The sequence below is a fragment of the Falco cherrug genome, chromosome 18 (genome assembly GCF_023634085.1).
Source record: "Falco cherrug isolate bFalChe1 chromosome 18, bFalChe1.pri, whole genome shotgun sequence".
NCBI classification, from domain to species: Eukaryota; Metazoa; Chordata; class Aves; order Falconiformes; family Falconidae; genus Falco; species Falco cherrug.
Genome location: NC_073714.1, coordinates 6,270,361 through 6,282,629, shown reverse-complemented (window position 1 = coordinate 6,282,629; position 12,269 = coordinate 6,270,361). Strand labels below are relative to the sequence as shown.

General features: G+C 61.5%; 1 protein-coding gene across 1 annotated transcript; it reads left to right on the top strand.

Moving 5' to 3' along the window:
- Positions 1 to 891: 891 nt before the first annotated feature.
- Positions 892 to 10,913, top strand: TET3 (tet methylcytosine dioxygenase 3). Its single transcript, XM_055696040.1, is given in 13 exon segments — positions 892 to 1,036; positions 1,038 to 1,105; positions 4,364 to 4,458; positions 4,913 to 5,120; positions 5,256 to 5,406; positions 5,915 to 6,004; positions 6,125 to 6,262; positions 7,068 to 7,404; positions 7,784 to 7,884; positions 7,886 to 8,598; positions 8,600 to 8,746; positions 8,748 to 8,917; positions 8,920 to 10,913. Coding segments are annotated over 13 exon segments (2,952 nt in total). The 5' UTR covers positions 892 to 910; the 3' UTR covers positions 9,528 to 10,913.
- The last annotated feature ends 1,356 nt before the right edge of the window (positions 10,914 to 12,269 follow it).

Genomic DNA, 12,269 nt, shown 5'->3' with positions numbered 1-12,269 from the left:
AGCATCCTTCTCCCGTATCTTGAGCATCCTTGTCTGGTAGCCCCAGCATCCTTCTCCTGTATCTGGAGCATCCTTGTCTGGTAGCCCCAGCATCCTTCTCCTGTATCTGGAGCATCCTTGTCTGGTAGCCCCAGCATCCTTCTCCTGTATCTGGAGCATCCTTGTCTGGTAGCCCCAGCATCCTTCTCCTGTATCTGGAGCATCCTTCTCTTGTATCTGGAGCATCCTTGTCTGGTAGCTCCAGCATCCTTCTCCCTGAGCCCCAGCCTCCTCCTGTATCTTTGAGCATCCTTGTCCGGTAGCTCCAGCATCCTTCAGCCTCTCCCCTGTGCAGCAGCTCCTTCCTTACACAGGCTCGGCCAGCTTGGGGCATCCCATGAGCATCACCAAATCCTCGGGACAAGCCTGAAAGCAGGCAGCAGTACCTTCCAGCCCCCAGATCATCCTGTGGTGGTTTTGGCAGCATCCAGCTGGGCTGGTCCCAGTGAACAGGGCCATACGGGTGCCCAGGGTGGTTCTGGCAGGGAGCAGGGTGGCCAGTGACGAGGAGGGGGGGTTTGTAAGCCAAATCGCCCACCGCCGCCGATTGCTTCTTTTTTGGCAGAACTCATCAAAACGCACCGCGCTCCAGCGGCTGGCGCAAATCCCCTGTGCCGGGACAGAGCCGTGGTTGCTGCCAGCATCCTTGGAGGGGCTGCAGCCACTTGGGGAGGTTTTTGGGTCCCCAGAAGGGATGGGCGCGGGTCTGAACCCCCGCCTCCTTGTTCCCCAGCGGCATTTTAGTGCTGGGAGCATTTGCCAGGGCAGACAATGAAGAGGAGCTGCCGGGCTGTTTAACAAACTGCTAATTGCAGTTTCCCTTCCCCGATGCTCTTAGGGGGAGACGCCTTTGAAGAGCCCTTGATTTTTGATGCAGAAGTGCTGGGTTGGAGGGAATCTGGGTCTGGCGTCTGTGGGGGCAGCCGGCCGAGGTGCAGACCCTGAAATCTCTCTCCCCCCTCCTGACTCTGCAGAGCAAATCGTGGAGAAGGACGAGGGGGCCGTATTACACCCACCTGGGCTCGGGGCCCACTGTGGCGTCCATCAGGGAGCTCATGGAGGAGCGGTAAGGACCCCGGCCCCGGGCGTCCCGGCAGGGGGGCCGTGAGGGTTGGGGGGGGGCGGGGAGGGGAGGCCTGTGTTGTTCTCTGAGGGCGAGTGTGGGCCCATGAGGGCAAAGTAGGGTCCCGTGGGGGCTTGTGAAAGCATGTGGGGGCTCATGAGGGCAAGTGAGGTCCTGTCAGGGTGGTTGGGGGGCCCATGAGGGTGTGTGGGGTCCTGTGAGAGCATGTGGGGGCCCATGAGGGCAAGTAGGGTCCCATGGGGTCCTGTGAGGGCGAGTGGGGTCCTGTGAGGGCGAGTGGGATCCTGTGAGGGTGAGTGGGGGCCTGTGAGGGCACGTAGGGTCCCATGGGGTCTTGTGAGGGCGAGTGGGGTCTTGTGAGGGCGAGTGGGGTCCTTGTGAGGGCGAGTGGGGTCTTGTGAGGGCGAGTGGGGTCCTGTGAGGGTGAGTTGAGGGTGAGTACAGGCCCGTGAGGGCAAGTAGGGTCCCATGGGGTCATGTGAGGGCGAGTGGGGTCCTGTGAGGGTGAGTGGGGGCCTGTGAGGGGCACATAGGGTCCCATGGGGGTCTTGTGAGGGCGAGTGGGGTCTTGTGAGGGCGAGTGGGGGTCCTGTGAGGGTGAGTGGGGGGCCCGTGAGGGCAAGTAGGGTCCCATGGGGTCATGTGAGGGCGAGTGGGGTCCTGTGAGGGCGAGTGGGGTCCTGTGAGGGCGAGTGGGGGCCTGTGAGGGCACGTAGGGTCCCATGGGGTCTTGTGAGGGCGAGTGGGGTCTTGTGAGGGCGAGTGGGGTCTTGTGAGGGCGAGTGGGGTCTTGTGAGGGCGAGTGGGGGGGTCCTGTGAGGGTGAGTGGGAGCCCGTGAGGGCAAGTAGGGTCCCATGGGGTCTTGTGAGGGCGAGTGGGGTCTTGTGAGGGCGAGTGGGGGTCCCTGTGAGGGTGAGTGGGGGGCCCATGAGGGTAAGTAGGGTCACATGGGGGCTCGTGAGACCATGTGGGGGCCCATGAGGATGAGTGGGGTCCTGTGAGGGGTGGGTGGGTTCTTGTGAGGGCAAGTGAGGTCCTGTGAGGGTGAGTGGGAGCCCATGAGGGTGGTGGGATCCTATGAGAGTGAGTACAGGCCCATGAGGGCAAGTAGGGTCCCATGGGGTCATGTGAGGGCGAGTGGGGTCCTGTGAGGGTGAGTGGGGGCCCATGAGGGCAAGTAGGGTTCCAGGGGGGCTTGTGAGAGTGTGTGGTGGCCCATGAGGGTGATTGGGGTCCTGTGAGGGTGAATGGGGGGCCACAAGGGTGGGTGGGTTCTTGTGAGGGCAAGTGAGGTCCTGTCAGGGTGAGTGGGGGGCCATGAGTGTGTGTAGGGTCCTGTGACAGCAAGTGGGGGGCCCGTGAGGGCAAGTTGGGGCCCCTGGGGGCTCACGAGGTGAGTGGGGTCCTGTGAGGGTGAATGGGGGCCCATGAGGGGTCCCTTGAGGATGAGCGGGGGTCTTGTGAGGGCAAGTGGGGTCCTGTGAAGGTGAGTGGGGCCCCTTGAGGGTGAATGGGGTCCTGTGAGGGTGAGTGGGGGCATCATGAGGGCAGGTAGTGTCCCGTGAAGGCGAGTGGGTGCTGTGAGGGGGAGCAAGGACTCATGAGGAGCCCCATGAGGGCGAGTGATGTCTATGAAGGCAAGTGGGGGCTTGTAAAGGTGAATGGGGGCTCGTGGGGGCAAACAGGGGCCTGTGGGGGCTAGTGGGGGCTCATGAGAGTGAGTGGGGGCCCGTGAGGGGTCTTTAAGGGTGAGTAGGGTCCCATGAGGATGAGTTGGGTTCTGTGAGGGTGAGTGAGAGCCCATGAAGAACTGGGGCTTGTGAGTGGTCCTGTAAGGGTGGGTGGGGGTCTGTGAGGGATCCTACGAGGGCGAGTGGGGCCCCATGAGGGCAAGTGAGAGCTTGTGAAGGCAAGTGGTGTCCTGTGAGGGCGAGTGGGGGCTCATGAGGGCTCCCACGAGGGTGGGTGGGGTTCATGCAAGGTGGGTCGTCTCCCGTGAGGGCGAGTGGGGGCTCATAAGGGTGAATGGGTGCTCCTGAGGGGTCCCATGAGGGCGGGTGGGATCCCATAAAGGTGAGTGGGGGCTCATGAGGGCGAGTGGAGGTTCATCAGGGGTCCTGTAAGGGTGGATGGGGTCCCACGAGCATGAGTAGGGGCTCATGATGGGTCCTGTGAGGGTGAGTGGGGTCCTGTGAGGGCAAGTGGGGGCTCATGAGGGGTTCTGTGAGGGTGAGTGGGGGCCCATGAAGGTGGGTGGGAGCTCCTGAGGGCAAGCGGGGGCTCATGAGGAGTCCTGTGATGGTGCGTGGTGGCTCATGAGGGCGAGGGGGGGACCCATGAGGGGTCTGTGAGGGTGAGTGGGATCCCGTGAGGGCAAGTGGGGCTCATGAGGGCAAGTGGAGGCTCATGAGAGGTCTTATGAGGGCAAGTGGGGGGCCCATGAGGGTAGATAGGGGCTCCTGAGGGTGAGTGGAGGTTCATGAGGTATCCTGTGAGGGTGAGTTGGGTCCTGTGGGGGTGAGTGGGGTCTCCTGAGGGGTCCTGTGAGGGCAGGTGGGGTCCTGTGAGGGCAGGTGGGATCCCATGAGGGTGAGTGTGGGCTCCTGAAGGCAAGTGGAGCTTCATGAGGGGTCCCGTGAGGGCGAGTGGGGGCCCGTGAGGGCGAGTGAGGGCCATGAGGGCGAGTGAGGGCCCATGAGGGCAAGTGGGGGCCTGTGAGGGTAGGTGAGGGTGAGATGGGTCCTGTGAGAGTGAGTGGGGGCCTCTGAGGGGTCCCGTGAGGGCGAGTGGGGGCTCCTGAGGGCAAGTGGGGGCTCATGACGGGTCCTATGAGGCCAGTGGGGGCCCGTGAGGGTGGGTGGGGGATCATGAGGGGTCCTGTGAGGTGGGTAGGGTCCCATGAGGGCACGTGGGGGCTCCTGAGGATGAGTGAGGGCTCAGGAGGGTAAATGAGGGCTCCTGAGGGGTCCCTGAGGGCAGGTGGGATCCCATGAAGGGGAGGGGTGGGGGCTCGTGAGGGTGAGTGGAGGTTCATGAGGGGTCCCGTGAGGTCGAGTGGGGGCCCGTGAGGGTGGGTGGGGGCTCCTGAAGGGTCCTATGAGGACAAGATGGGAGCCTGTGAGGGTGAGTGGGGGCTCATGAGGGGTCCCGTGAGGGTGTGTGGGGGCCGTGAGGATGAGTGGGGGACTTGTGAGTGGAGGGGGGGGGGGGCGAGCAGGGCTGATGCCCATCCCCCACAGGTACGGCGAGAAGGGCAAGGCCATCCGCATCGAGAAGGTCATCTACACGGGGAAGGAGGGGAAGAGCTCCCGGGGCTGCCCCATCGCCAAGTGGGGTGAGTGCCTGCGCCCCGGCTCTCCTCCCCCCCTGGAGTCACCTGCCCGTCCCCTCCCTGCCTGGGGACGAGGAGGGCGCCCGTGGCGGGTGGCGGCAGCGCGCAGGGGAAGGATGCTCGATCAGGGGAAGGATGCTCGATCAGGGGAAGGATGCTCGATCAGGGGAAGGATGCTCGATCGGCGGCTGACAAGGAGGAAGCGAGAGTGCTGGCCGCCCCTGGGGAAAGTCCCCGGGGCTTCCCACCCTCGTCACCTGCCGCATGGCACGTCCCGGGCCGGGCACGTGTGTCCCCCCCGACACCCCAAACCCATGAGGGTGAATGCAACCGTGGGAGCCCCCCCAGCTCCCCATGGGATGCTGCAGAAGGCAGCCAGGACCCGCTTTTAGAGTCCTCCCCATCCCAGGATGTGTTTGCCATTGAAATATTTGACCTGCTCCCTCTGTTTGCCAGGTGATCCGGAGACACAACCAAGAGGAGAAGCTGCTGTGCCTGGTGCGGCACCGGGCCGGCCACCACTGCCAGAACGCTGTCATCATCATCCTGATCCTGGCCTGGGAGGGCATCCCCCGCACGCTGGGCGACACGCTCTACCAGGAGCTCACCGACACCCTCACCAAGTACGGCAACCCCACCAGCCGCCGCTGCGGCTTGAACGACGAGTAAGTCACACCGGTCTGGTTTGGAGAAACGGTGGTGGGAAGGGGGATGCGGGGGTGTGTCCCCCCAGCCCCCATTTGCAGAGCTGCCATCACGGCGCCAGCAGCTGACGTTCCTCCGCGGTGTCCATCCCGCAGCCGGACCTGCGCGTGCCAAGGCAAGGACCCCAACACCTGCGGCGCTTCCTTCTCCTTCGGCTGCTCTTGGAGCATGTATTTTAATGGCTGCAAATACGCCCGGAGCAAAACTCCCCGCAAGTTCAGGCTGGTGGGAGACAATCCCAAAGAGGTGGGTGATGCTGGCGGAGCGGGGGCAGCACGGGCAGGGCTGGGGCTTCGCACCTCCTTTTACCCCCAGCTCCAAGTTTTGCAAGGGGGAAGCCTGAAAATAGGATTTCTTTCTTTTCCCTGTCTCCCTAATTCATCAAAAATAACCATTTCGATGAATTAGGGAGACGGAGAAAAGAAAACCAACCTGGTGAAACCAGAGGGCAGGCTCGGCTTTGTGTCACAGAGCCAGGAGTTTGGGTGTGACAGCAAGTGCCATCACGGGGGTGGCAGGAGTAGGGTCTCTCTGGAAACCCCGGGGAAGATGCCAGAGAGCTCATGGGTCGAGCAAGGGAAAGCACAACACACGCCGAGGCCGGAGGTTGGACAGCCAAAACCTCCCCAGGAATTCTGCCATGGCACATGTCATGGGAAGGGTCGGACGCTGCGTGGTGTGCGGGGCTTTGCCCCCAGTTCCATCCCTGCCACTCAGACCCCTGGGTGACATCGTGCTCTTTTCCGTACCGCAGGAAGAACTGCTCCGGAAAAGCTTTCAGGACTTGGCCACCGAGGTTGCTCCGCTTTACAAGAGGCTGGCGCCGCAAGCCTACCAGAACCAGGTACCGGCCACCCGCTCGTCCCCTTTGGGACGCGTCAGCCTGGCGGCAGGCAGGAACCGCTGCGGGGTGGTGGGACGGAGGTGGTCTTGGATAACCGGAGCCCTCTCCTCCTCCTGCCAGGTTACCAACGAGGACGTAGCGATAGACTGCCGGCTGGGCTTGAAGGAGGGGAGGCCGTTCTCCGGAGTGACGGCGTGCATGGACTTCTGCGCTCACGCTCACAAAGATCAGCATAACCTCTACAACGGCTGCACGGTGGTAAGCAGGCGGCCGGCGGGGCTTTTCGGGATGCTCCCCCTCTGTTTTGGGATGCTCCCCCTCCGCTTTGGGATGCTCCCCCTCCGCTTTGGGATGCTCCCCCTCTGTTTTGGGATGCTCCCCCTCCGTTTTGGGATGCTCCCCCTCCGTTTTGGGATGCTCCCCCTCCGTTTTGGGATGCTCCCCTTCTGTTTTGGGATGCTCCCCCTCCGTTTTGGGATGCTCCCCCTCCGCTTTGGGATGCTCCCCCTCCGCTTTGGGGTGCTCCCCCTCTGCTTTGGGATGCTCCCCCTCCGCTTTGGGGTGCTCCCCCTCCGCTTTGGGGTGCTCCCCCTCCATTTTGGGGTGCTCCCCCTCCGCTTTGGGGTGCTCCCCCTCCGCTTTGGGATGCTCCCCCTCCGCTTTGGGGTGCTCCCCCTCCGTTTTGGGATGCTCCCCCTCTGCTTTGGGGTGCTCCCCCTCCGCTTTGGGGTGCTCCTTTTTGAGCCACTCGGTCCTTGCTGTCCTGCATGACTCCGGTGGCCGGTCCTCGGTGTTTGCACATCTCAAATGAACCCGTTCAGGTCTGTAGGGTGCTGAAGCTGCCACCCCAGCTAGACTGAAGCACGGTGTTAACGGGGACCACGTGTTTGCTTTTGTCCGATCCCAACGCGGCGGGAGGTTTCCAAATGCTGGCTGGGGACCAGTGGGGGCGGGGGGGGTGCCAGGCTGATGTGACTTCACATTGGTAGGGGGAATAAGGAGGAGGTTTGGCCCCCATCCTGCATCCCTCAGCATCCCGCTGATGCACCCCGCGCTCCCTCAGGTCTGTACGCTGACAAAGGAAGACAATCGCGTGGTGGGGAAAATCCCTGAAGATGAGCAACTGCACGTCCTCCCCCTCTACAAGATGTCCAGCACGGATGAGTTTGGCAGCGAGGAGAACCAAAATGCCAAGGTGGGCAGCGGTGCCATCCAGGTGCTCACGTCCTTCCCCCGGGAGGTCCGCAAGCTGCCCGAGCCCGCCAAGTCCTGCCGGCAGAGGCAGCTGGAGGCGAAGAAAGCCGCCGCGGAGAAGAAGAAGCTGCAGAAAGAGAAGCTGATGACGCCAGAGAAGATCAAGCAGGAAGCGCTCGAGCTCCCCGCGCTCCAGCAAAATGCAGGTAACGGGGGCAGAACTGAGGTCCCGCTGCCCCGAGCCATCCGGAAAGCGCGCGAGGGGCCGGGGCTGCGGTTGGGGGCTTTCTTGGGCTGGCGGTGTTGTTGCTTGGCGTGTCGGCGTGCAGGATGGCATTTCTGCGGCGCCCGGGTTTTTCCCCGTACCACGGTGCGGTGGGGAGCTCTTGCTGCAGCCCGGAGCGTGGGGTGCGGATCGGTGCCAGCGTGCCGGGCGGTGCCGGGCGATGCTGACCTCTGCGCTCGGCTGGCGAGCCCGTCACCGTGGGATTTTCGAGTCCGGCTGAGTCTTTGGGGTCCTCGATCCCCACCGGCAGCTTCCTCGGCCGGCGGGTCACGGGGGCTGTGTGTGTGCTGTGCCCGCAGGTATGGCGTTGAAAAGCGGGCTGCCCCCGCAGCCGCTGAAACCTTCCATCAAGGTGGAGCCACAGAGCCATTACAACGCCTTCAAGTACAACGGCAACGCGGGTGGTGGAGAGCTACTCCGTGCTGGGCAGCTGCCGGCCCTCCGACCCGTACAGCATGAACAGTGTTTACTCTTACCATTCCTACTATGCACAGCCCAATCTGCCTTCCGTGAACGGGTTTCACTCCAAGTTCGCGCTTCCCTCCTTCGGGTATTATGGCTTTTCCAGCAACCACATGTTCCCCTCGCAGTTTCTGAATTACGGGGCGCCCGAAAGGAGCGGGAGCAGCTGGGTGAGCAACGGCTACGAGAAGAAGCCCGACGTCCCGGCGTTGCAGGAGAACCTCAGCCACACCTATGGGAATGCCGATTTCCCCGAGCCCATCCCTCACAGCGTCCGGAGCAAAAACCATCACCAGCGCACCTACGAGCGGGCTAACCGCTACGCCAGCCAGCAGAAAGCAGCGGTGGCGGCGGCAGCCGGGGCGCACAGGACTAGCTCGGGCTCGGAGGAGGCATCCCCGTTTGCACAGAACTGTTTCGGCAGCCGGCCCATCAAGCAGGAGCCTCCGGACCCTCCGCCCCCCATCGAGCCCCTTCCCAGCGTGGCGGCCATGCCCAGCACCGGCTTAGCCCTGCCGGCCATCCCGGCGCGCAGCGGGGCACCGGAGCAGCGGTGGAGCCCCTTCAAAGTGTCCCGGGGCACGTCTTCCCCCGAGAGGACTAGCACGGTGGAGGGCTCGTGGAGTGCCCTGGTGCCGGGTTCGGGCGGGGCGGGAGAAGCCGAGCGCCTTCGATGCTGCCGTGCGCTTGCCACCGCCGGAGAAGCAGTGGCCCAACCTCCTGGTGGGAGAGGCGGCGGCAGCGGCACGTGGCTCAGGCTTGCTGCCGAAACCGTGGAGCCCCTGCAAGCTGGGGGAGGCGGGCGCTGGCTGGCACGGGCACCTCGAGCCTGCTGGGGCCGCTGGGTTTCAGCTCGGCCCTGCCGGGGCTGCCCAGCTTCCCCGAGGAGCCGTGGGGCTCGGTGAAGGCGGAGGAGCGGAGGACGCCGGCGCCCAGCCTGGGGCTGCCAGGGAAGCCGTGGGAGGCGGGTGGTGGGTGAGAAGGGGGGCGGCGGGTCCCCACCGGGAGAAGCCATGGGACCCCTTCGGCCTGGAGGAGGATCTGCCGGAGAAGGTGGTGAAGGAGGAGGAGGAGGAGGAAGAGGAGGAGGAGGAGGAAGAGGAGGAAGAGTGGTCGGACAGCGAGCACAACTTCTTGGACGAGAACATCGGCGGGGTGGCCGTGGCGCCTGCCCACGGCTCCATCCTCATCGAGTGCGCCCGCCGCGAGCTCCACGCCACCACCCCGCTGAAGAAACCCAACCGCTGCCACCCCACCCGCATCTCCCTGGTCTTCTACCAACACAAGAACTTGAACCAGCCCAACCACGGCCTGGCGCTGTGGGAGGCCAAGATGAAGCAGCTGGCGGAGCGGGCTCGAGCCCGGCAGGAGGAGGCGGCACGCCTGGGTCTCCCGCCGGACGCCAAAGCCTTCACCAAGAAACGCAAGTGGGGCGGCGCGTTGGCCAACGAGGCGCCCAGCAAGGAGAGGAGGGACTCGGTCCCCACGCGGCAAGCAGTGGCCATCCCCACCAACTCTGCCATCACTGTGTCCTCCTACGCCTACACCAAGGTGACGGGCCCGTATAGCCGCTGGATCTGAGACGGACGCAACCGCCGCAGCCCCATCTTACCTCAACCCTCGGCAGCGCCGGAGCCCGGCGTTGCTTCGTGGTGCTTTCTCCTCGGGCATGGGGGAGAAGAAAAAACAAACAAACAAACAAAAAAAACCCAACAAAAAAAAAGACAAAACCGAAGCAAAACACAACAACAAACCCAAGCCACAGAAAGCGAACCCAACACGCACGCTCGGAAACAGCGGAGCTGGTGCGGGCGCACGCCGTTGGAGGGCTGCGCTTGGCGAGGAGTTGGCAAAAAAAGAAAAACTCGATAAAAATCCCATAGGAACGATGCTGTTTGATGCTTTTCGGTAATCTCATATTTATATCTCCGTGTTTTTTTAATCTAGCCTCGTGCGCCGCGTGAACGGATGGAGAAGTTTATAGCATCCTTTCGCAAAGGAGAGGTTTTTAATTCCACTTAAAAATGCCTATTTATTGGATTTTATTTTATTTTTTACTCTTGACGACAACGACGAAGCCGATCTTCGAAAAAGAAACCAACATCGAAAAAAATAAATAAAAAAACCAACAAAAACTCCTAAACGCAAATAAAAACCAATCCAAACACCAAACCAGCTTAGAGGCAAGAGGTGACTCCCTCCGGCTCCGATGCGTGGGGACTGGCGGGACCGTGTGCTTTACCGTCAGCCGGACACGCGGAACATCCGATTCTTTTTTTTCCAAGGACCTAAAAATACCTATTTTGCAACTTGAGGAGTCCTTTCTTACAGCGATGGGAGACCCGCTTGCTCGCGGGACGTCCCGGGATGGCGCGTCTTCACTCAGCTCCTTGCCGCCTGTGGGATTGGCTCTGCCGGGACGGAGCGAGCCGGCGTCTTTCCCGGCGCCGGAGACCTCAGGACATGTCCGGGCTGGGGACTGCCGCTGCCAGGGTGCTGTGCTCAGGCTCAGACTTGGGGGGGCTCCTTTGCCGACGGCCCCGGGAAGAGCGGGTGGCGGCAGCGGTGGCATCTCTAAAGAGGAGCCGACAGGACAAAAACAGAAATCAAAAAAAAAAACAAACCACAAAAACAGGAAAAAAAACACAAACCAACCCCAAACTGTGAATAGCTAGTGTTGCTCTCTGTACATCACTGTTGCTAAAGTCTGGTGCTTTCCGTCTCCGGGGGACTTTCTCCGTGCAATCGGCTCTGGGAAGAGCGAATCCCAAGACTTGGCTGGCCAACACCCCCACCGGTCCGCCTTCCCTGCCGGTGCCGGCGAGCTGGCGTGGCGGCACGTGCCGCCGAGGCTCGGTGCTTTTTCTCTCCCCGGGTGCCATCCCTCCTTCCTACGGATCGCCGTTCTTCCCGCAAAAAAAACCCACAAAACCAACCACCACACACACACACACAAAAAAAAACAAACCACAAAAACCCCCAACAAATAACCCAACGACAACGACAACCGCATGGTGCTTTTCGAACAATCTCAGTCGAGACTTTCCGCCCGTCACCGATGCCGAAGCCGTGCCGGGAGGGACGGGCGGGCGAGCTCCCCCGCGGCTCACTGGGAGGGCGGCGTGGCCGAATCCTGGTGCTGGCGTCCCCAAATCTGGGTGCTGGCGTCCCCGGCGTCGTTGCTTTTGCACTTTGAGGTGCCTTTTGGAGAGCCAGCGAGGCAGAGGCGACGCCGTCACCGTGCAGAAATCACCTTGTGTTTACTGTCACCCCCCTTCCCCGCGCACTGGCACGGATCAGCAGGATCTCGGTAAAAACAGCCTGAACATTTACGTGGTCTGATTTTAAACCTGTAAATAGGGAAAGAATTTTTTTAAAAGCACTTTCACCTAGATTTAAAAACAAAAACGAAACTTAAAAAACAACTCCCTTCTTCCCTTAACCCCCTCCCCCCCCCAAACAACTTGAAAGCAGTATGTTTTAAACAAGATTATTGTGGGAGAACTGTAAATACTGGCAGAATATTTAACATGCTTTGTCCGTCCTTCATAATTAATTTTTTTTTTTTTTCCTTTTTTAACCGTAATCTGTAAAGTCGCTTATATTTGACAAGGAAACTCAACGAGCTATTACCGCTTTTCTTATAAATACCCAATAGCATATCAGGATTGTAAGAGTCGATGGCAAGTCAGATTTTAGGGATGCTCGCGGGTGATGCCGGTGGCAGCGCGGGGACCCGCCGTGTCGCTGTGGTTCCGAGGGCGACGAGGGGACCCGGTTGATCCCCACCGTGTCGCTGTGGTTCCGAGGGTGACGAGGGGACCCGGTTGATCCCTGTGGGCAGCGTTCGGCGGGGCCGGATTCGGGTGCCGGCCCCGGTTTGCGTCGCCCGGGGTCTCGTCTGACTGTCGTGGCAGGGGGTGCCTTGTGAGCTTCGCCTGGGTGGGTGTAGAGTCGGGAGGGTAAAGGGGTGCGTTCGGAGAAGGCGAGGGTCCGTGTAACCTGTCTAAGTCCTGCTTCCTCGGAGGGGTTTTTTTTTGGTGCAGGGAGGGGGTTTGGTCCGGCGCGGCGTTGGCTCTGGCAGGTTCGACCCGGGTAAGCGGGGAGATGCCGGCGCCGCGGGTCGGGGAGCGAGAACTGCTGCAGTCTCACGTTTTTACACTACATAACGTCTAACCTACCTCAAATCTCAGTCATTAAAAATTAGCACGCTTCAGACTTCTTCTACGAAAACTCGAAATCTATGCACAGCTCTTTACCCCTTGCTGCTGAGAGGCTGTTTTTCAAGCAAAATCTTTTCCTTTACCCGACCCGGCGGCCGCG